The sequence below is a fragment of the Oryctolagus cuniculus genome, chromosome 4, assembly GCF_964237555.1.
Source record: "Oryctolagus cuniculus chromosome 4, mOryCun1.1, whole genome shotgun sequence".
NCBI lineage: Eukaryota > Metazoa > Chordata > Mammalia > Lagomorpha > Leporidae > Oryctolagus > Oryctolagus cuniculus.
In genome coordinates, this window is record NC_091435.1 from 76,642,142 (window position 1) to 76,667,050 (window position 24,909).

Below are 24,909 nucleotides of genomic sequence, written 5' to 3' on the forward strand. Positions count from 1 at the left end.
TTACAAACCCCTCCCATCACAGTGCAGTCTGAGGGCTCTGGGGCAAGGAGTCCGCCTCACTGCAAACCACCGCCCCAGCCCTCCACATAGCTCTCCTTGCACGTGTTTCCAAATTTACCCAGTGTCCTACTTTTTTGGGAATACACAGTGCAAGGCTCACAGGGAGAACTGCTCTTCTATATCAAAGTCCTCCGAGCCAGAGGGGCAAATCAATAAAGGGACAAACCACAGTGACACGTTCACATATTGAAAAGGAACTTGCATCCTACACCAACATACAGCAGACTGTAAGATGTGTTTTTTAGTTTTACATCAAGCTCAACTCAAAAGGAAAAGAATTATGAGAATGGACAGAGAAAGGGTGGAGTAAGAGAAAGCAAGCCATGGAGGAAAAGTAGAAGCCAGGCAGAGAGAGGGAGTGAGAAAGGCGAGCTCTGTGTATTCTCCAGGTCCTGTACCCCCTCCCCCACCCCAAATCAACAGCTTGTTGGTGCTTAATTCAGACCTGGAAGTCAGAGTTCAAGCCACACTTGGCCCTGCATTTTTGTGTCTGTGTGCTGTGGGAGTACACCAAGAAAGCCCTATTGTCCTAGGGCTGAGATTCAGACCCAGAGGAAACGGATGTCAGGAGGCGAGGCCTCGGGGACAAGCGGGCAGTGGGGAGAGGAGAGGGTAGAGAGAGGAGCATGAGCAAGGCTGTGCCCGTAGTTGCTGGTTTACTCCACTCCCAGACGGCAATCGTGTTTCAGATCAAGGAGGCTTTCTTCTAATAGTTCCTTGATGGTTGCTTCTGTCCCAGTGACAGTGTTCTCTTTCAGAGACTCCTTTCACTCTAAATTCTATTTATAGATCTGCTCTCTATATTTCTTACTTAGTCTCTCATCTCTGCTAGTCTTGCTTTGTTTCCTTGAATTACTTAGTAGCTGGATATTGTTGTAGTGACCCATTGCCTATTCAAAGCTTCTGTTGAGGGTTTAAATTTAGTACCATATCTTTCATTCTTATTCAATATTACATTATCTAAGATTTTGTCCTTTGTACGGTGCTTGTTGTCATTGAAGAGAGGCAACATCCTTTGAATCTTACTGATAAGACAAACCAGATGCCTTCTAAAAATGTATATTTCAGAGGAAGGAGATTTCTGCCAATATTCAGACACTTGTGGTCCTCTTTTTGTGGACCTCAGACTCTCTTCACAGGTCTTTTCCCCATGAATTTATATTCCTCCATGGGAAAAGCTATATTTTATGTGTGTGTGTGTGTGTGTTTATTCTCTTAGTCTTTCCCTCATGGTCACAAGATGGCTGCAGCTGTTCCAGGATCACAAACATTGAAGGCAGAAAGAAGATAAAAGGGGTGGGGTAGGTATAAGCTGCCTGTTGGAATATCCACATCACATATTGGAGTGCTGGGTCGAGTCCTGGTTACTCTGCTTGCAATCCAGCTTCCTGGCAATGTACTAGGGAAGCAGTGGATGATGGACCAAGAACTTGAGTTCCTGACACCCACATGGCAACTGCAGATGGAGTTGCTGACTCCCAGCTTTGGCCTAGCCCAGTCCCAGCTTTTGTGGACATCTGGGGACTGAACCAGAGGGTCCCAGTCTCTCTCCTCACTCTGTCATGCTGCCTTTCAAATAAATACATAAATCTTATATATATATATAATCACATTTATTTATTTATACTATATATATATATACACACACACACACTATATATATATATATATATATATATATATATATATATATATATATATATAAAGTAAAAGATGTGATGCCAGCCATACTTATCACTTTTTTGGGGAGTCAAGGGAAGGCAAAAGCTTTCCCAAAGACTTCCCAAAGAAATTTCTAGTATGTAAAATGCTGTCCCATTTCAAAGAGGCTATAAAAAGGGCTGATGGAGGAAGTGTTTTTGCTCTTTTAGCTTATATAGTGGAGGCAAGCAAGACTAGAAGGGGTTGGTGAAGAGGGTACCAGCCAACAATTTTGGTCACAGGGCCTAAGAGGTGGGCCTCCCAAAAGCCCCCTCCCCACTCCCTTTCTCCCATCTCCCAGGAAGGAACAGCCCTTACGGGGAGTAAGTAAAGCTGCTTCTTATGGCCTTGTCTATTACGTCTGAGACAAACAAGCTCACAAGGGCTGCTTTCAATCTGTTCTTAGAACATTCATTCACATTCGGCAACAATTTCTCTAGTTTCTGCCACAGACGTAATACCCATCCTTGGTTTCTAGTGCTGCTGCTGTAGATTTTTCTATATTTTGCTATTCTGTTGAGTATTCTCATGAAAACTTGTGAACAGGACGAAGAGAAAAGGGTCTATGTGTGTGTCACACCATCATGTCTCAAAGTGCATTTTTCTTTTTTTTAAATACACCAAAGCCCACACAAGTAAGTCACTGATTAGCTCTTTCATGAGGAAGTAGCTCATGGTGAACTAGTAGTTGCAATGGGAATCGGAATGGGATCTCAGCAGGTGAGTGGGATGAAGGAGGGTTTACGGGGGAAGGAAAGGCAAACCAGGAAGGAGAGAGGAAAGTGCCCACTGCCAAGTTCATGAACTTGGATGTGTTGTTCAGCGTCCCTGGGGCACGACATGAACGAGCGCAATCACCCTCCTTCCCAAGCCTATGGAACCCTTGGCCTTCCCCTCGGACTCCCATTCTTCCTCTTTGCTGTCTGGATATTTCTGCTTCTAGCTTCCTCCCTCGTTGGTTTCTTTCTTAATCCCCATAATCTGAAACACATTTTTTATTTCTCCTTGGTGTACAAGGAAAAGGAATGTTCTACATTTTCCTTCAATAAAAAAGAAAGGGTCTTGAATCAAAAAATTCCAAATGGATTTTTCATTGTGAATTTGCAATCCCTGATTGGAAAGAAATACTGGCTCCTCATTTCCGGACTAGCTGGGGCCGAGGGGGGATGGGGAGTGAGTGAAGCAGAGTGGGGGAGGGGCAGGGAGTGGGTGGAAAAGCAGGTCTGGGAGGCAGCCACCAAGGAGCAGGCACTTAAAGTGTCAGGGTGGAATGGGGCAGCTGCCGCGCTGGCTGGGGGTGGGGGGTGGGGGGGTGGGGGTGGGACAGGGCTGTCCCCCTCCAGGACTGGGAGGAGCGACGGAGGGGGCCCAGCTCATTAGGATCCCCTCCTTTCTTCTAACTCTAAAAAACGGCAGAAAACAAAATGAGCCATCTCACGCCCGGAGCAAACAGTGGAGTGGCTGAGGGCTGTTCTGACACACTGGCCCTGCCCCGCTCCACCCCGTGCCCCTAGTCCCACGAGCATACCTGGGGGACGAAGATGAAGCAGTTGATGGTGGTTGTGCAAACAAAGATGCCTCCAGATGTGAGCCCAAAGACCAGGTTGGGCCAGGACTGCAGGTATCTGGTGACCACCAAAAGCAGCCCAGCAGCCAAGAGCAGGAGGTTGACCCCCACCATGATTGTTAGGGACTGATTGACGGGAGGCGAGCTGACGTGGTCGGTCAGGCCGGCCAGGTAGGCGCCACACAGCAGGAGCAGACCCTGAAAGTGAGAGAGAACCCGTGGCTCAGGGAGGAAGGGCAGCGGGTGAAGGAGCCGTGGGGCTTAGGGCCGTTGGCGTCCTCTGTAAACCAGGGACGACACCACCTGCCTTACACGGCTGCTGCTCCGGTTCACAAAGAGCGTGCACAGGAACACTCTGAGAGCGGCCGCCTCTAGCTGGTAGGTTCTTAAGAAATGTGCTTTTCCTCTCCTACAGGGAGGGCAGTGGGCACTCGGTGCTGCTGGTGGCGGGAGCTACCGCACAAAGCTGAGGGGCACGTGGAAGCTGAGACTGACCTGCGGTCCGCGTGTCCAGTCACGTGTCCCAGCAGGGCCAGGGCCCAGGGGAACGGGCTCTTTTTCCTAATTTGCCCACAGGCACCATCTGCTTGCCAAGCTCTGCACCTGCGAGACTGCGTCTGCCTAGAAGGGATGCCTTTTTCCACCCTACACAAAGCGTCTCTCTAGGCTAGCAGCGGCTCTGTGCCAGTGGGTGTTCATGGGAGATGCAGGGTGGAAAAAGAGAACAAAGGCAGGCTGGCACCTGGGCACGGCTGAGGGGAGGGGTGGCACTGGCAGCGAATGCTCCAGCTACACTTTCCACTCGCTCCGTGACATTCCCTGCCCCCACACAAGGAACCCAGAGCCCTATTCTTTCCTCTTCCCATGAATAGAAGCCTGCTCTCAGATTTCTCGTCTTTGCTAAGGAGAAGATAACTCACAGCACTGTCAAGGGCTGCTTCTCCCAGAAGGAGCTGCATATAAACAGAGATCAAAGCTTTCATCAATAAAAAAGCCCTTTCTGACTGTGCAAGGTGCTGTACCAGGCACAGGGCAGAAAACAACAGTGCAGGGAAGAAGAAGGCATGGGCCTGGCTTTCCAAGTTCCCTGTGTGGTAGGGAGATTTCACGGGAGCACACTAATGCCCAGGTTTATATCACAGAATGGGAGATGGAGTGAGGAGAGGGATGGGTGCCCAGAGGGAGAACTGATAATAAAGTTACAGTCAGGTGTCTACAAGACACCTCCCGGTGACTCTGGGATCACATGATCTGGCCAACTCCACCTGTACAGATGGCTCTATAGATAATTTTTTGGAGGACTGGTTGTGCCAGTAGAGAAGGAGTCGGCAGGGCCGAGATGCCTTCTAGGGGTCCCTAATGTCCAGGGTCCCACATGAGGCCGCAGGGGCCAAATGTGTCCATGTGAGATCATCACTGGCTAAAGGATACAGAAATCAGGATGCCAGTGGGGCCTGACTTTTGAGTGACTGATGCTATCAGGTGACATTTGGTAGAGCTGAGTCGTTAGTAATGTAATAAAAAATGAATGAAAGGGGCCGGCATTGTAGCCCAGCAGGTTACCTAGCTGCCTATGATACCAGCATCCTGTATCAGGGCGCCAGTCTAAGTCCCGGCTGCTCCACTTCTGATCCAGCTCCCTGCTAATGTGCCTGGGAAGGCAGCGGAAGATGGCCCAAGTGCTTGGGCTTCTACTACCTATGTGGGAGACCAGGATGCAGTTACTGGCTCCTGGCTTCAGCCTGGCCCAGATCTGGCTATTGTGGGCATTTGGGGAGTGAACCAGCAGATGGGGAGATTGATCAATCAGTCTCCTCCCCCCGCTCCATCGCTGATGTTGTGCCTTTCAAATAAATAAATCCATAAAACTTTAACAAAAAGAATTCTGTGATTCTGAAATGTTCAAATACGATTCTATTAAAATATTTTAATTCTATTAAAATTTTTGCTAAAAGGGAGGTTAGTATAAATAGGGCTTTATACATCATGGCTCCTGTTTGAGTGAATCACGGCTGATCTTTGTGTTATTCACTTTCACTGAGAAGGAAGGGGTACAGTGTTGGCGACAGGCTCAGGCGGGGAGTCCTGGAACTGAATGTGGAGATTGGGGTCCTGCTCAGGAGAGTTGGCCTATGGGGGTCTGGCTCAGCTTCCTGATGTCCAGCATCTTCCCCCATTTCTGTCTTTGTCCTGCAGAAAGATATTATGGTGAAGCAGGTGGAAATGGAAACACATACAAGGCAAGGTGGGGAGCAGGGCTGGGCAGGACACGCTCTGCTACAGGGACTCAAGGAGCCGGGAGAGGCTCTGTGTGTCCGGAGGCAGTGGAAGAACAGCAGTACCTGACATCTCTGGAGCTTCTGCTACGGGCCAGGAACACCTGGAAACTCGCAACACGCGTGAGCTCTCCAGAAACCTGGAATTGCTCAGAGATGGTAAGTGAGTCTCCAGGCTAGCTAGGAAGGGGCCGAGTCCGAATTCAAACTCGGTTCTGTCCATGACCTTAAACATCAGCAAGATCCTCGAGGCTCAGACCTGGTCACTTCCTGGAAGCTCCTTTATAAAATATTTCTAGCAACATGATAATATTTCTATCAAAATAACATGGTTAAAAAGCACCATTTCTTGTCCCAGCCCTGCCTGCTCCCAGGCCTGACTCAGAAGCAACCATCTGAGTGCTGTCCCGGGGGTGGAGGCAGGAAAAGTGACCTTTACAGTATGCCACCTTCTACAGAAGGCCCCTCTGCCCTGTCTGCTCTCAGGCAAGCAGGCCTCTCTGCCCCCCGCGGCCAGCATGCAGGCTCCTCCCCCACAGGGCGTTGTGGGACAGTATGGGGGACCCTCTGAGGCAGCTGGAACCCCTTAAAAGAAACCACAGATGTGGTCTAGAGCCAGCTTTGCCTCCAGCCAGCGTGAGGCAGTCAGGTGGGTGAAAGGCAGCAGGGTGCTCTGACTCAAATCTTGAAGAGAGACACAAGAGGCGTGATAAGGGCACTTAGGAGGCCAAACAGTGGGTAGGATGTTTTCCCATAATCTCCCTTGCAGGGGAGCAGGGGAGAAAAATGGTGCTGCCAAAGCAATTACAAAACCCAGTCAAGCCATGGGAGAAAGTAGGTGGTTTCCAGGTGGTCCAGGGGAGACTGAATGAAGGAGCCCAGAGTGACCTCTAACTATAGAAAATGCATGGAAATGAAAAAGGTCGTGACCGTGAGACTTGCGCATCGACAGTGGTCTCCTGTGAAGTCAAGGTTCTTTGCCCAACTCCTCAATCAGCAGACCCCATTAACTACTGTGGTTCCTTCTCCATAGCCATTTTGTGGGTGACAGATTCATCCGGAGGAGATGTGGCTACCAACCTTGCATCCCAAAACAAGAGTGATCCAGACATCGGGGTACCGGGAAGCACAGAAGTGTGTGTTGGTCAAAGAGCAGGACACGTCTCTCCCTGTCACCTAGGAGGGACACAGAGTCAGGAAGGACACCACCACGGTTACCAGGGACACAGCAGAGCTCCGTGAGCATGCTGTAGTGGGAGCTCCTCTCCAGCACACAACTGCCCCTGCACTATGTACAAACTGTGAGCTCCAGTGCCCTCACCGGAACTCAGCGGGGAGTGACCCTGAGTGGGAGGAGACAGTGAAGAAGTCCTGGTGGCACGGCTGCCCCTCAGTGATGTGCTTTTCTGCCACCGCCACTCAAGTGCGAGCCTCAGCCAAATGACAAGTCTGTTCACTCCAGGGACCTTCTATTGGCAAGCACCTGAATCCAGTTCAGTTCGGGTTGTCATTATTCTACCATATCCCTCTGCCCCGCAATACTTCCTATTAATTGAGCACTAAGTACCAGCACAGCTAAGTTCTTTACCTGAATTGTTTCATTTAACCTCCACCTTAGTCCTGAGAAACAGATAATATATCTCCTTTTTCCCTGTGAGGAAACACAGACTTAGGTTAAATAATTTACCCAAGCCCACAACACTGGTGAGCCTGGTAGAACTGGGATTTGAGCCAGGGTTGACTAACACCAAAGACCACCTCCAAATATAACCTCTGCCTCTCAACAGCTAGGGGAAGGCAACTTCCTGTAGCCGGCATTTCCCATCATTGCTGATGCGGAAGCGGAGACAACTGCCAGGTAGACTGCAGTGTGCTGACGTCCCAGTGGATGCCCACGACAAGACCCCTGGGGCCACGGGCGCAGAGTGGAAGGCAGCACGCCCGGCAGAAGGGACAAGGCCTTCCTGGCAGCTACAGCCCCTGACTCTTCCTCTCTGGGCCCTTTATCTTCTTGTTACAAGATGACCACACAGTGAATGTTGCTAGGAGATGATCCCTGTGTCTCCACAGAGCCTGTCGAGTACACACGTGCAGCACACACCCAGGGACCGGGTCCCTCACCGTCACACTGACACCCAGGATCTGCAGGCACTGGATGGGATCCGTCAGCACCCACGTCACAAGCAGGATCACATCGGCCATCACCAGGGCAGCCACCAACCCCAGCAACTGCAGGTCTTTGATAATCTGCAAGAGAGTCAAGGTTAAAACTTCCCTTTGCTTGCTGACCACACAACACCGGGGCTAAAGTGTCCCATGTGCGCTGAGCTGGGCTCCAGGGTCAGCCCTCCTGAGGAGCTTCAAGTCCAGTCATCAGAGATGAAGCGTGGCTCACTAGGCTAATCTTCCGCCTGTGGCGCCGGCACACTGGGTTCTAGTCCCGGTCGGGGCGCTGGATTCTGTCCCGGCTGCCCCTCTTCCAGGTCAGCTCTCTGCTGTGGCCCGGGAAGGCAGTGGAGGATGGCCCAGGTCCTTGGGCCCTGCACCTGCATGGGAGACCAGGAAAAGCACCTGGCTCCTGGCTTGGGATCAGCATGGTGTGCCAGCTGCAGCGGCCATTGAGGGGTGAACCAACGGAAAAGGAGGACCTTTCTCTCTGTCTCTCTCTCTCTCTCTCACTGTCCACTCTGCCTGTCAAAAAAAATATGCAAAAAAAAAAAAAAAAGATGAAGCAGATGCTGAACACTCGCTGGGACTTCTATACTGATAGCATCATTATCCCAATTAACCTTACCACTGTTTAACTTTTTCATATCCTCCCTTTGCTCCAGGGATTCAAGGAGTCTTATAAAATAAATACACTTATATTTCTAGATGTTTATATGAGCACATAGAGATGTGGCAGCTTTCACATCAAATCATTGTGATACTTTTTAAAAATGTTTATTTAGTTTTATTTAACTTGAAAGGCAGAGCAAGGGTGGGAAAGATAGTTTTCATTTACTGGTTCACTCCCAGTATGTCTGCAATGGCTGGAGCTGGATCAGGAACTCCATCTAAGCCAACTCCATCTAAGCCTCCTATGTAGGTGATAGGGGCCCAAATAGCTGAGCCATCATTGGCTTCCCACCCCCTTCCCCTGCCCCAGTTGCATTAGCAGGAAGATGGATCAGAAGCAGAGCAGCTGGGACTTGAATCAGCATTCTGATGTGGGATGTCAGCATCCCAGGGGGCAGCTTAACTCCCTGCACAACACCTGCCACTTTTGGTAACTTCTTTTTTTTTTTTGACAGGCAGAGTGGACAGTGAGAGAGAGAGACAAAGAGAAAGGTCTTCCTTTTCCATTGGTTCACCTCCCAATGGCTGCTGTGGCCGGCGCACTGCGGCTGGCACACCGCACTGATCTGAAGCCAGGAGCCAGGTGCTTCCCTGGTCTCCCATGCGGGTGCAGGGCCTAAGGACTTGGACCATCCTCCATTGCCTTCCCAGGCCACAGCAGAGGAGCAACCGGGACAGAATCCAGCGCCCCGACCGGGACTAGAACCCGGGGTGCTGGTGCCACAGGCGGAGGATTAGCCTACTGAGCCGCGGCACCGGCCCTTGGTAACTATTAACTCATAGAATGGTATTGAGAAAAGAGGCGGGCACAGGAGAAATTACCAGGATTTTCTTCATGTACATACGAACTATTAGAGTTAATATGAAGACAATGTGCTACTTTTGTGAAGCAGAAAATATAGATGCTGTGACAGGATGAAAATGCTGAAAAATAGCAGGAAAGAGAAAATAAGAAGTATGATTAAGGCTCAGGCCAGCAGTGTACACAGCACACATAAAGTGATATAGAAATGTGGATCTGGGCCAGCGCTGCGGCTCACTAGGCTAATCCTCCACCTTGCGGCGCCAGCACACCGGGTTCTAGTCCCGGTCGGGGTGCCGGATTCTGTCCCGGTTGCCCCTCTTCCAGGCCAGCTCTCTGCTGTGGCCAGGGAGTGCAGTGGAGGATGGCCCAAGTCCTTGAGCCCTGCACCCCATGGGAGACCAGGAGAAGCACCTGGCTCCTGCCATCGGATCAGCGCGGTGCGCCGGCTGCAGCGTGCCGGCCGCGGCAGCCATTGGAGGGTGAACCAACGGTACTCTCTCTCACTGTCCACTCTGCCTGTCAAAAAATAAATAAATAAAAATAAAAAAAAGAAATGTGGATCTGGGGCCGGTGCTGTGGCATGGCAGGTGAAGCCACCACCTGCGGTGCCGGCATCCCATGTGGGCGCCAGTTCGAGTCTCGGCTGCTCCTCTTCCGATCCACCTCTCTGCTACTCCTCTTCCAATCCACCTCTCTGCTATGGCCTGGGAATGCAGTAGGGGATGACCCAACTGCCTGGGCCCCTGCACCCGTGTGGGGGGCCCGGGAGAGACTCCTGGCTCCTGGCTTCTTATCAGCGCAGCTCTGGCCGTTGTGGCCATCTGGGGGGTGAATCAGTGGATGGAAGACCTCTCTCTCTCTCGCTCTCTCCCTCTCTCCCTCTCTACCTCTCCTTCTCTCTCTGTGTAACTCTGACTTTCAAGTAAATAAATAAATCTTTTAAAAAAAAAAAAAAGAAATGTGGATCTGAGCTTTTGGCCACCCCCAAGAAAATAAGCACAATCAGGTGGTTCCAGGTACTTGTGAGGGAAATACAAATCCGCTGCCTAAACAAATTGCTCAAAAGCAGTGATAAAGAGAAAACCTTCAGAATAACTACTGAGAAAAGACACACTATGTGTGCAGGAACAAAGAGAAGAAAGAAAAGAGACTTATCCGGCACAAGAGCACAGGAGAAGACAGTGGAAAATCACCTTCAAAGAACTGAAAGAAGAAAAGGAAGCCTTAATCTAGAATTCTCTAGCCATCAATACATCTTTCAGAAACAAAGGCAAAATAAAGACTTTCAGATATATAAAAGCTGAAAGAAATCATCGCTAACACACACTAGGATGTTAGATATTCTTGAGGTCAAAGAAAAATGATACCAGGTGAATGAAAATGTGGAACTACAGAGGAAATTCAGAGCACTTCAAATGGTCAGGACATGGAAAATCAGATTGTCTATTTTTATTAATTTAAATATTTTTAAAGATAATTGATTTTTAAACAAAAATAATAAATTATAAGGGGCTTACAATATGTGTAAAAGCAAAAACAATGACAATGATTGAAATGGGAAGAGATGAAAATAATTACTGTAAAGTACTTAAACTCTTTGTGAGTGCCAATTATACAATTATATACAAACCTTTCCAAAAATTGAAAGAGGGAATACTTCCCAACTCATTTAAGGACAGTATTATCCTAATACCACAACTAGAAAAATATTGCAAGAAAAGAAAATTACACAGCAATACCCATTAAGAACATGAGTACAAAAGTGGTAAGCAAAATTCTTCTAAAAATGAATATAGGGGCCGGGGCTGTGGCATAGTGGGCTAAGCCACTGTCTGCAGTGCCAGCATCCTATAGGGTCGCTAGTTCATGTCCTGGCTGTTACTCTTCCGATCCAGCTCTCTGCTGTGGCCTGGGAAAGCAGTAGAAGATGGCCCAAGTCCTTGGGCCTCTGCACTTTCATGGGAGACCCAGAAGAAGCTCCTAGTTCTTAGCTTCAGATCAGCTCAGCTCTGGCCGTTATGGCCATTTGGGGAGTGAACCAGTGGATGGAAGACATCTCTCTCTGCCTCTGCCTCTCTCTGTTTGTAACTTTACCTCTCAAATAAATAAATATATTTAAAAAAAAGAATGCAATAATACACACAGAGGATAATACATCATGACCAAGTAGAATTTATCCCAGGAATGCAAATGGCATTCTAAGATTATTTAATGTAATCCTCCATTGAACAAACTAAAAAAGAAAAAAACATACAATCATCTCAATAGACACATAAAAAGTATTTGACGAAACTCAAAAAGCTTGACAAAAACACTAAGTAAAGTAAGATTAGATGGGAACTTTCCCAACTGGATAAACAGTTTCTACAATAAAACCACTGACATCAGGCTTAGGTTTAAAAGGCTGAATGCTTCCCCAGTAAGTCCAAGAATAACTTAAGAATATATGTTTTCACTTTTGGCATTCAAGATTGTTTCTTTTCTTTCTAGCCAGTGCCATCAGACAACACATTAGAAAAAAGTTATCTTTATTTACAAATATGATCATCTTTTTGTAGAAAACCCAATGAAATCCACAGAAAGGCTACTAGAACTAATATGTAGTTTAGCAAGGCTGATGCATACAAGATCAGCCTAAAAGAATCAAATAGGGCCCGGTGCTATGGCATGGTGGGTAAAGCTCCCCTTGCAGTGCTGGCATCCCATGTGGGCACCGGTTCGAGTCCCGGCTGTTCCACTTCTGATCCAGCTCTCTGTCATGGCCTGGGAAAACAGCAGAAGATGGCCCAGATCCTTGGGCCCCTGCACCAATGTGGGAGACCTGGAGTAAGCTCTTGGCTCCTGGCTTTGGATTGGTGCAGCTCCGGTGGTTGTGGTCATCTGGGGAGTGAACCTGCAGGTGGAAGACCTCTCTTTCTCTCTGTTTCCACCTCTGCCTCTCTGTAACTCTGCATTTTAAATAAATAAATCTTAAAAAAATTATATGTTTCTATTTTAGCAACAACCAATCTTAAAGTGAAAAATAAAAAATAATTACCTGTGCAATAACATAGAATAAATATGACAAAAGATAAGAAAGACTCATATTGAAAATTACAAAAAATTGCTGAGAGAAATTAAAGACCTAGATAAATGGAGAGAGATACTGCATTCTTGGATTAAAAGACAAATACAATATTATTAAGGAATCAACTATCTATAATTTGATCTTTAGATTCAATGCAATCTCAATCAAAATCCCAACAGGATTATTATAGAAATTAGCAGACTGACTCAAACTTCATGTGGAAATTCAAAGGATTTGATTAACCAAAACAACATTGAAAGAGAACAAAGTTGGAGAACTAATACTCCCTGATTTCAACATTTCATATAAAGTTATAGAAATCAAGGTAGTATAGTATAATAGTCAATATAAACAAACACATCAATGAGACAGGGTGGAAAGTCAAGAAATAGATCTTCATATCTATTTTTAATAAGGGCACAGATATAACATTGAAGGAAGGACAGTGTTTTCAACAATTGGAAGAATAGGTTACCCACATGTAAAAACATGAATTTCAAATTGATACATCACATCATATTCCACAATTGACTAAAAATGGATTACAGGCCTAAAGGTAAAAACTAAAACTCTAAAATTTCTAGTGATAAATATAAGAGAAAACCATTTGGATCCTTAATTTAGGCAAATTATGTTTAGTTATGATATCAAAACTCTGGATTTCATCAAAATTAGAAACACCTTCTCTTTGAAAGGTACTCTTTTTATTTTTTTAAAGATTTATTTATTTATTTATTTGAAAGTCAGAGTTACACACAGAGAGAAGGAGAGGCAGAGAGAGAGATAGAGAGAGAGATAGAGAGAGGTCTTCCATCTGCTGGTTCACTCCCCAATTGGCCACAACGGCCGGAGCTGCACTGATCCAAAGCCAGGAGCCAGGAGCTTCTTTCAGGTCTCCCACGTGAGTGCAGGGGCGCAAGGACTTGGGCCATCTTCTACCGCTTTCCCAGGCCATAACAGAGAGCTGGATCAAAAGTGGAGCAGCCAGGTCTCGAACCAGCGCCCATATGGGATGCTGACGCTTCAGGCCAGGGCGTTAACCTGCTGTGCCACAGCGACGGCCCCAAAAGGTACTCTTTCTTAAAAAACAAAGATTTACGTATTTGAAAGTCAGAGTTACAGAGAGAGAGAGAGAGAATCTTCCACTTGCTGATTCATTCCCCCATTTGGCTGCAACAGCCAGGGCTAGGTGAGCTGAAGCCAGGAGCCAGGAGCTTCTTCTGGGTCTCCCACATGGATGGCAGGGGCAGAAATACTTGGGCCTTCTACTGCTGCCTTCCCAGGGAGCTGGGTCAGAAGTGGAACAGCCAGGACACAAACTGGTACCCATGTGGGATGCCAGCATTGTAGGTGGCAGTTTAACCCACAGTACCACAATGCCAGCCCCTGAAAGGTACTCTTAGTGAATGAAAGGGAAAGGCACAAACTGGAAGAATATCTTTGCAAATCATATGTGTACCAAAGCAAGAACTCATATTCAGATACAAAAAGAACTCTATCGGCTGGCGCCGTGGCTCACTAGGCTAATCCTCCGCCTAGCGGCGCCGGCACACCGGGTTCTAGTCCCGGTCGGGGCGCCGGATTCTGTCCCGGTTGCCCCTCTTCCAAGCCAGCCCTCTGCTGTGGCCAGGGAGTGCAGTGGAGGATGGCCCAGGTGCGTGGGCCCTGCACCCCATGGGAGACCAGGAAAAGCACCTGGCTCCTGGCTCCTGCCATCGGATCAGCGCGGTGCGCCGGCCGCAGCGCGCCGGCCGCGGCAGCCATTGGAGGGTGAACCAACGGCAAAGGAAGACCTTTCTCTCTGTCTCTCTCTCTCACTGTCCACTCTGCCTGTCAAAAAAAAAAAAAAAAAGAACTCTATCAACTCAATCGTAAAGAAACAAAAAAAAATCCAATTTTTAAAAATGGGTGAAAGATCTGAACATACTCTCCACTAGATAAAATATATGGATAGCAAATAAGCATAGAAAAATATATTCAAAATTGCATTAGGGAAATATAAATTAAAATCACAATGAGATACTACTGTAAACATTATTATACAACCTGCTAGAATTATTAAAATAAAAAAGACCAAATTGGGGCCATTGCTGTGGTATAGCAGGTAAAGCTGCTGCCTGCAATGCTGACATCTGGCATCCCAAATGGGCACCAGTTCAAGTCCTGGCTGCTCCACTTCTGATCCAGATCCCTGCTAATGTGCCTGAGAAAGCAGTGAAAGAAGGCTCAAGTGCTTGATACCCTGCACCCACATGGGAGACCCACAAGAAGCTCCTGGCTCCTGGCTTCAAATGGCCCAGCTCTAGCTGTTGTGGCCATTTGGGGAGTGAACCAGCAGTGAACCAGCAGATGAACCAGAACTCTCTGTAACTCTATCAAATGAATAAGTCTTTTAAATTAAATAAGTAAGTAAAATATATCTAACAGGGCCAGCACCACATCTCACTAGGCTAATCCTCTGTCTGTGGTGCCGGTACCCCAAGTTCTGTACACCCAATTGGGGTGCCAGGTTCTGTCCCGGTTGCTCCTCTTCCAGTCCAGCTCTCTGCTGTGGCCCAGGAGGGCAGTGGAGGATGGCCCAAGTGCTTGGCCCTGCACCCGCATGGGAGACCAGGAGGAAGCACCTGGCTCCTGGCTTCGGATCGGTGTAGTGCGCCGGCTATAGTGGCCATTTCTGAGATGAACCAACGGAAGGAAGACCTTTCTTTCTGTCTCTCTCTCGCTCTCTCTCATTGCCTAACTCTGCCTGTCAAAAAAAAAAAAAAAATCTGACAAAAAGAGTACATACTATACTACTTTCCCGCTATAACACTCTGGAAAATGTAAACTAAACTACACAGACAGAAAGCAAATCAATGGTTTTCTGAGCATAGGGATAGGGGACATAAGGATTGGTTAGGAGAGGAAGATAATAAGGAGACTGAGGAAGCTGTTGGGATGATGGATGTGTTCATTACAAATTATGTTTCATGGGTGAATACATTTGTCAAAACTTACTGAATCGTATGTATTAAATATGTGTTGCTTATTGCATGCCCATTATACCTCAGTAAAGCTATTTGTGAAAAAGGAATTACTGTTCTACAGTGATGGATCAATTTTTTTGTGTCTAGGCAATCTTCTTCATTTTCATGGTTACTTTCAACTGAGCTCTTGACAAATATTCACCATGATTCAATAACATTTGCTTAAAAAAATTCCCATCATTCTGGAGAAGCAAACTCCTGCTGGATGATATTTTAGGGTTGGGGCAGGGCCTACAGGCACAGAGGTAGATGATCAGGCTGTGAAGTCTGGGGAGTCCTGTCACAGAACCTGGTAAAATGGGGGAATGTGGTTCAGATGGTGCCTGATATGAGGGGCACGTATGTGACCTGGCTGCCACATAGCCTCTAGGCTGCTTCTAGGTGTCTCTACCTTGCTGTCTCCTCTAACCACACTCATTTCAGCACAGGGAACTGCTTTCTACATAGAACAGAATTGGGCTCCAGGAAAGACAGTAACTCCCTTGCTACAGCTTCTCTGTCACCACACTCTGCTTCCTTTTCTAGCTCACATGTGCACCAACCCACAGTCTCTGGGCTTCTAGTTCTCCCTCACACTGGTGCCAGGTAGCGGCCAGCTCACACGTCCTCACAGGGCCCGAGCTGCACATGAAGCAGAGGCCTTGTTCAAAGACCTAGCTCCCAATAGCACTGACTCACAGCCTTCTAGGCCTGGGCCTTTCTGAGGCCACATGACTTCCAAGAACGTCAGATCCCTTAAAGTTCTGAAGACTGGCTAGGCTCAGAAATCCACACAAGCTTCTGCAACTGTATGCACGGTGGAGCCACCATCTGCAGCCATGCACTGTGGACTTGACGCCTACTCACCACTCTCTTGTCCGGAACTCTCTGGGTAAACACCTTGTAGAGTCGCCAGCTCTTCCCCAGAATGGGACCAAACACAAGGGAGGTTCCAATGCACAGCATGGACAGTCGGATCTACAGGTGGAAGAGTCCCAGCAGGAAACTGTCAGTCTCCACGCATCTTGACCTGCAAAGCCTCAGACCTACAGAGGGCAGGGGGTAGAAGCTGGACCTCCCCAACTAAGTGTCCCAGGAACCCCTTGACATTATACCATTATACCTCAGTAAAGCTATTTGTGAAAAAGGAAGCAGTGTTCTACAAAGAAAAAGGGAACCACCATCCAGAGGAGCAGCTGGTTTAAAAATGTATCAAAACTTTAAGATTACATTCAAAACAATTTTTTAAAACATCACCTACCTGAATGAGAGTTTCCATTGAGGTCCCCACTAAAACATCTTGAATCCCAAAGAGGTAAGCACTGCTGTAGGTCAGACAACTGCCCAGTAAGGTCACAATGTTCAGATTGGGGCTGGACATCTTCACAATCCTAGAGTGGATCGGGAGGGAAGACACAGCCATGACCCTCTGCCCTGGGGTCAGGGGCCCGCAAGACCCCAAAGCTTCCCGACCAGCTTAATCTCCAAGGCAGTCCCAGACGAGGGGCCCCTGTGGGAAGAAAGCACTTCACAGCCCTGTGAAAACTTAAGATTTATTTAAATTTATTTTCAAAAAGAACTAAATCCTGACACTTCTCCCTTGTATAATTCCAAGTCTTTTAAAAGAAGGCTGACTACCTACAAACAGGTGGTGTCAGAGTTAGGATTTTCTCTGTGAAGCTTGCGGTTGCTAAGGGACTGCTCTACATGCAGGTATGAATAAACAGCTGGCAGGTATAGATACCCACAGAGGCGGGCGGAACATGTAGAAATGAGCTGTAAGGTAAATCAGTAATCGGAAAGAGGTTTGGGAATTTTTTTCATACACTATTTACTTTATTTGATATGCAAACTTTTTCTACATGATCAAGAGAGAAAGAGGAAGCAGGGATCAAACGCAGGAAATTTGGGAAGGTATTTTCTGCAGTAGTTTTAAAAGGAGGTTAGAGAGCAGTTTGGAGGTTACTGGGAGATGTGGACAAATCCTGGGCACCAACAGGGCTTCAGGACACGACTTGGTTAATCTAAAAAGAAAAACAGGCCTATTGGAGTGATTGATCACAAACAAGTAAAAGTAACAAGTAGGAATGTAATTGTATTTAAGACTTAGCCTAAATAGTATATTCTACTTAAACGGAATATTTCTACTAAGAGCCAGGTGATAATTACATTTAATTATACTTAAAAAAGATTTACATGAAAGAGAGTAGGAGGAAGGGAGGGAGAGAGGAAGTGAGACAAAGAGATCACATTCACTGGTTCAGCCCTCAAATGCCTGCCACAGCTGGGGCTTGCCCCGTCTGAAACTCAGTCCCGGTCTCCCACACACATGGCAGGGACCCAGTTACCGAGACCCAGTTACCTGAATCGTTGCTACAAAGCCTCCCAGGAGGCTGGAATTGAGAGTAACATTGGGACCTGAATATGGGATGCAAGAGTCCCAAGCAGTGTCTTAAAGACACCTACCTCTACCATTTTAAAATAAAAAAAATAAAAAAAAAAAAAGAGGAGGAAAGCATTCTTTGCTCTGTCTCTTGATTACCTGCTACCACCTTAAAGCCAACACAAAACCATCCTCCTTGTGAGCCTATTTTAAATCTCCTATAACCAAATTCGAGGTCTCGCCCTATCCTCTACTTATTCAGGTCTGTCTCCTCAGTCTGCATGTCTTCAATTGTGGACTTACGGAGCATGATCTTCCTGAGTTTCTTTGCCTCTCCGTGTAAGCTGTAAGAATTCATGGTGAATATGAACTACAGAGTAAGAACAATGCTAACCAGTGGCTTCCCAAATCATGACTCTGTGTGCACACTGGGAGAACCAGGTAATGGCTCAAGAAAGCAATTGGTGGGCCAGTGCTGTGGCGCAGTGGGTTAAAGCCCTGGCCTGAAGTGCTGGCATCCTATATGGGCACCGGTTCAAGTCCCAGCTGCTCCATTTCCAATCCAGCTCTCTGCTATGGCTTGGGAAAGCAGTGGAGAATAGTTCAAGTCCTTGGGTCCCTGCACCCACATGGGTGACCTGGAGGAAGCTCCTGGCTCCTGGCTTAGGGTTGGCTCAGCTCCAGTCATTGCAGCCATTTGGGGAGTGAACCAGAGGATGGAAGACCTCTCTCTCTCTCTGTCTCTCTCTCTCTTTCTCTCTCTCTCCACCTCTGCCTCTCTGTAACTCTGCCTTTCAAATAAATAAAATAGATCTTTAAAAAAAAAAAAAAGAAAGAGAAATTAATTGGGTCTCTGCCATTCCCACACACTTGGATTGAGTTTCCAGGTTCCTGGCTTTGGCCAAGCCAATTTCTAGCTGTTGGGGAATGGACCAGCAGATGGAAGATCTCTGTCTCTTTACTTGTCAAATAAAATGGAAGCAAACAAACAAATAAGTAAAACATTTACAAAAGACCTTATGGTTGTCTCCTCACAAAGCACCAGCCTGGGTCCCACAATGATGTATCTATTTTGTTTAGATCCCTAAAAGGTAGGTTTCTCGCTTAATTCGCCTCTGAATCCATTTTATTTGAAAACCATTGTCTAATCAGATCTTCTCTGAGTGCATAAAATCCTGATTTGGACTTCCTCTCCTTGCTGCTTCAGTTAGGAGGAACTCAATTTAGTTAGCTTTTAAAGAAATATTTATTTATTATTAGTTAATTAGTTGGTAAAGGCAGAGAGAGAGAGAGAGAGAGAGAGAGAGAGAGATCTCATCCTTTGGATCATTCCCCAAATGGCTGCATCAGCCTGGGCTGGGCCAGGCCAAAGTCAGCAGCCAGGAACTCCATCAGGTCTCCCCAAGTGGGAGGCTTCCACTTGGGCCATCACTGTTGCTTTTCCCTAAGCATTAGCAGGGAGCTGGCACAGAAATGGAGCAGCCAGGATTTGAACTGGCACTGTGATGTGGGCTGCTGGCATTGTAAGTAGCAGTTTAATCCTTTGCAACACAATGCCAGCCCCTCAATTTAGTTTCTACAAAATAGACATTACATTGTCACATCTCTGATGCTGGTGCAAATTCATTGTTTAATTAGACATGCTATGAACTTATATCGGCATTATGTATATTTTGAATAATTTTACTGAAAACTTGCCCAAAGGAAAAAAATTGAATATAACATGATTTCCCTATTTTGTTTGGCCAAATGAGCAACTGTGAACTCACTGAAAGGTGAATCATCTTCAATTCAGCCAGTGAATTATGTATGTCTGGGAAGTGTATTTGTCATTTTCATAGGAATTCAACTACCAGCGTCATTTGTCATTTTTACCTTTCTGTAGAACTGAAAGATGAAGCTTATGTAGATGAATATTTTCATTCAGCCACAAGCACACATGATTTCCACAAGGCAAGTAGATTTAAATATTGCATACTACATTGTGACTAGCCAGTGCCATCTAGATTATGATGTCCCGTTATGAAGAATTAAAAGCCTAGCCTGGGTGACTGGCCGTCAGAAACAAGGAGGTGGTATTTTTGGCTTTTTGTTTACTTTTAAGGGATTAGATGTCTATCTCATCATCTCTTCTTCTTCATTTATTGACTAGAAATGTAAGGCACGGGCTTTTTTGATTTTTTTTTATTCTCAAGTAAGGTCTCATTACATGTATTCATCTACACCTGCAGAGCCTGTACAATCCTGCATTATCAACTCAATAGTCTTTCATGAATTCAGATGCTAAAGTGATAATCACCAGCTCACAAGTGTGGTGTTTTAAAAGTCTTCATCAAATACTGGTTTCAGCATGTGGAAGTTTACAAAATTTGGAGTTACTGAGTCAGGAGACATCACCTGAAAATGAGATATAAGGTACCTCTGGGCACACTGTGACTGTAAGAAAATTCTCCTCAGATGTCACAGGGCCATGCTTTCTCAAATGTTCGAGGAGTTTACAAAAATTGTATCAGTGACTTTTAACACATGCAGAACCAAACATGAATGTCTTAAAAATATTTTTAAAAAATTTGTGAAAATCTATTGAGTTTCTTTTTCAGTTTGGTTTTTAATCCATGTCACAATGGAATTATAAATCCTTCTAGGTCATTTAGAGTTCCAAAGAATTATATCCTAATGATATCTGATGTGTTCCAGCAAATTTGCTATTGTTCTTGTGTCTAATGTATCAGTCAAGCTCAACCCAATTCAAATTATGCATACCTCAAGCTATTATTACTGTGACCTCTAATCATTTATATTTAAACTTCGTAGCATAAGAGCTGGCCTTGCTCCTTCTTCCCGGGCCACCATCCCAGGAGATTTCATTAACTTTCAACTACCAGAGTTATAAATTCTATAATCATGATGACTTCACTTTATTCCAGTTCAGACGCCATCCCCAGGGTTACACCACGCATCTTATGCTCAGTCAGAATTGTTACACGGCAGGAATTTTAAACATCGGTAGCCCCTTTTTGGCCACTAGTCATCCAAAATTAAACTCCTAGTCTTCTCCTTCAATATGTTCCTCCTACATTCTTCCCTAGTTCAGATAATCGGAACTCCATCCTTCCAGTGGCTTGGACCAAAAACTTGGGAGTCATCCTTGACTTTTGCTCACCACCCACATCCAATCTGTCATGAGATGTTGTTGGCTCTTTCCTTAACATACATCCAGAATCTAACTTTTTTTCTCCACATCTGATGCCACCGCCTATCTAAGTCTTCCTTGCAAGAGCCTCCTACCTGGTCTCGCTGCTTCTATCCTGGAACTGCCCTATGGTCTATTTTCAATATAGCAGGCAGAGAGATCCACTAAAGGTAAGTAAGATCAGCTCAATTCTCTGTTCAAAGATCTTCAGTAGCTCTCCATTGCCAGCAGAAAAGCTGGTCTTTCCCCGGGTCTACGACACTTACGCATTTGGACCCCTTCCTCTCACGACTTCATCTCCTTCTTCTTCCCCTTCCCCTCCACACTTGAGCCTCACAGGCCTCCTTGTCATTCCTTGAAAACACTACACATTCACACACTCCAAGGCTTTGAGGTGGATGTTTTCTGGCCTGGAATATTTAAATCCATGTATCTGCATAGCTTGCTCCCTTTCTCCCTTCACATCTTGTTCAAATGTTACTTTCTCAACCAGGGTTACAATGACAACCCCATTTAAAATTATTCCCTTGTCCTAGAATTCCAAGTCTTTCTTATCCTTCTCTATTCTCTCTCTGCCTCCACAGTACTTACTACCTTTTTTTTTAATTAAAGATTTATTTTATTTATTTGAAAGAGAATTAAAGAGAAAGGTAGAGACACAGAGAGAGGTCTTCTATCCGCTGGTTCACTCCCCCAGATGGCCACAACGGCCAGAGCTGCTCTGATCTGAAGCCAGGAGTCAGGAGCTTCTTCCAGGTCTCCCATGTGGATGCAGGGACCCAAGGACTTGGGCCATCTTCAACTGTTTTCCCAGGCCATAGCAGAGAGCTGGATCAGAAGAGGAGCAGCCAGGACTAGAACCGGCGCCCATATGGGATGCCGGCACTTTGGGCCAGGGCTTTAACCCACTGTGCCACAGCGCCAGCCCCAGTACTTACTACCTTTTAACATATTACATAATTTATTACTACTATTGGGCTTTTTTTTTTTTTTGTCTTTTCTTCCCAATTAGAATTGTTCATGATGTACTCCTAGCACTAGAACACTACCTGGACATTGATGGCACTTGATAAACACAGGGTGAATAAATGAATGATACTCTCAACACACTTGCTCACCGACAGCCCACACACCGACATTTCCTTGGTTCTTTTGCTTCCTCTCGGTCTATTACATCTCTCTTCCTTTATCCACCCAATTTCAGTTCCCTGGTTGGTCATCCAAACTCTTCTCTTAAAACACCTAATTTCCTTTCAAACTTTTGCTACATCTGCGCAGTTAACTCAGGTAAGAATTAGCATCTGTTGTGTGCTGTTACCTGTAGGTAGCTGAGTGTTGCAGGAGAAAATTATACAGTCTTGCAGATTGTTGCCACCCAAACATGTGGGCTCCAACATCAGTCAGTCAAATTACTGTGCTGCTGCCAATCTTCCTACTTGTTCTGTGAGGTATTTCTTGACATTTTCTTTGTGAGTGACTCATTTCACTGGATTCAAAGAAATAAGGGCATGCAGCTGTCTGGATGATGTTTTCAGTCTAGGTTTGGTGTCACCTGCTATGTTCCTGTAATACTCCAGGGTATATAAGTACATGTATCAATACAACTGTCATGTTATAATACAGCCTTTCTATGTTTGTCTCACCGGGCAATTTCTACTCTGCAAAAGTCTTGCTGTTTCTGATTTATCTATAACTCATCCTCTAGTGGTCTTTGGAAAACATTCCATAACCATTTGTTGAATGAATGAACGATTTCATTAAGATATGGAAGGCCCACCTTCCTTTCCTTGGCCTCTTCACTAATCTCATTTTCCCCTAGTAAAGCTCTCCCCTGTGAGGTGGAAGTGCAAGGGATAGGCAGGCCAGCCAAATGGATGGCAAGTGCCAGAGATCCCTGGGAGTTGGAGCTGGGTCAATGCCTGTGTGTTAGGTCAAGAGAGGCACATTCTGGGTAATGGGAGTGCTTTCAGGAAGATCCTGTGGTCCCTGTGGGATTGACTGAGAAATCCTATTACTGAACATGAAACGGTCAGAGAGATTTTGGGCATTCTGAGTGCCACGGACTTCCACAGACACTGGATACTGACCGCCTGGCAAACCCCACACCCCAGACTCTCACTGAAAAACCTCATCCCGTGGTTGAGCCCCTCCTTTGCTTCCCATCTCAGCCTACTGCTGAAGGGAATCTAAACATACAAGAGAGAAAGGATCTCAACAGAATGCTTGTGAAGCTTCCTGCTTTCCCTTTCTCTTTGGTTGTAGGAAAACGCAGCCTCCTGGGGCAATGCGTACTCACAGCCATACAGGAACGTACATGTTTATTTGTCTTCGATGAGATCAGGCCACTTGAAGGGTTCCTTTTTCTCTTGCCTGAAATTTTCCTGGAGAGTTCCCCCAGGAAATGCTTTTGTCCAAAAACCCATCTACAGCTTGTGCTGAGGGCCGCAGAGACCCAGAGCTCTGACAACCCTTGTTGAGTATTTGATGGATGATGAGTCTTCATCCTCATGACCACACAGATTACCGACTCTCAGCTGACATCTGCATCACAGGTTAACCACATGCATCCCACTCCTGGGCTTCAGACAATCTTGGCCTGATCTGCTGCTTGCAGCTGGGCTAGCAATCATGCCTTCTTTTTATATCCTAAAGCCAGTAAATGATATTTTGTCATAAGCTGAAACAGTCAGCACTGCCTGTTGTGCTGGGTGGGCCCAGCCTTTCTAAACTCTGTCCTGTGCTCCTAAGTGCTTGCATAGCTTTGTTTTCATGGAGAGGGTGAACGCCTTACCATTCTGTCAGTTCAGCCCTATAGCTGCTGAAGCTGGAGGACCTGGGAGAACAAAGCCATTCTGCCCTCCATGCTCAGTACTGGCAGGACATGATGAGATCTAAGGTCCCTTCCAGCTCTTCTCTCCCCAGGTGTCTTTCCCCTACTGCTGACTTATTGATAAGCTGGTCAGACCTGCATTTCTGCCTCTCTTCCTTAATCAGCATCATCAGGCTGAGCTGGTTCTGAGAGATGCAGTAGAATTTACATCCCAATTGATCAACCAACCAAACAAAACATTTAGCTATTAGCACAAAAGAAAACATATCAAATATCCTGCCCTAAATTCTTCTTTAGCATAAGTGCTCCCACACTTCATTAATTATCTCTTTAATGATCTTCTTGCGTCAAACAGTAATTCAACAAGTCCTAAATATCAACTTGTCAAGTTTTTAAAAACTGGAGACAGGAGGGCAAATGAGACATAATCTTTGCTCTCAGGTCATTAGGTCACAGCCTCCTTGGTTTCTAACTTTTTCACTAAAAGGACATTTTTCTTATTCTTTCTTTCCCTCTTTTAAACTAGAGTAATTTTAAAAAAATATTTATTTTATTATTTTATTTTTTGACAGGCAGAGTGGACAGTGAGAGACAGAGAAAGGTCTTCCTTTGCTGTTGGTTTACCCTCCAATGGCCACCGCGGCTGGCGCGCTGCGGCCGGTGCACCGCGCTGATCCGAAGCCGGGAGCCAGGTGCTTCTCCTAGTCTCCCATGCGGGTGCAGGGCCCAAGCACTTGGGTCATCCTCCACTGCACTCCCAGGCCACAGCAGAGAGCTGGCCTGGAAGAGGGGCAACCAGGACAGAATCCGGTGCCCCAACCGGGACTAGAAACCGTGTGCCGGTGCCGCAGGTAGAGGATTAGCCTATTGAGCCGCGGCGCTGGCCTATTTATTTATTTATTAGAAATTATATATAGAGAGAAGAAAGAGACTCTTCACCCATTGGTTTACTCCCCAAATGGCCGCAATGGTGGGGGCTGGGCCAGGCCGAAACCAGGAGTCAGGAGCTTCTTTTACGTCTTCCACACAGGTGCAGGGCCTCATGTAATTGGGGGCCATCTTCTGCTGCCTTTCCCAGGTGCATTAGCAGGGAGCTAGATGGGAAGTGGAGCAGCTGGGACTTGAACAGGCGCCCATATGGGATGCCTGTACTGCAGGTGGAGGCTTAACCTTCTATGCCACAG

The 24,909-nt window shown here is 46.3% G+C and overlaps 1 protein-coding gene across 3 annotated transcripts in view; it reads right to left on the reverse strand.

Annotated features, from left to right (window-relative positions):
- Positions 1 to 24,909, reverse strand: part of GPR156 (G protein-coupled receptor 156) — a 114,593-nt gene that overhangs the window by 12,880 nt on the left and 76,804 nt on the right. For all 3 annotated transcript variants that reach the window (XM_008266872.4, XM_002716658.5, XM_051818996.2), the window contains 5 exons: positions 16,581 to 16,710; positions 16,187 to 16,297; positions 7,726 to 7,851; positions 6,685 to 6,780; positions 3,290 to 3,526 (listed from right to left, as the gene is read on the reverse strand). In XM_008266872.4, the coding sequence (XP_008265094.2) occupies positions 3,290 to 3,526; positions 6,685 to 6,780; positions 7,726 to 7,851; positions 16,187 to 16,297; positions 16,581 to 16,700 (690 nt within the window). In that variant the 5' untranslated portion in view covers positions 16,701 to 16,710. The remainder of the gene's footprint in view (positions 1 to 3,289; positions 3,527 to 6,684; positions 6,781 to 7,725; positions 7,852 to 16,186; positions 16,298 to 16,580; positions 16,711 to 24,909) is intronic.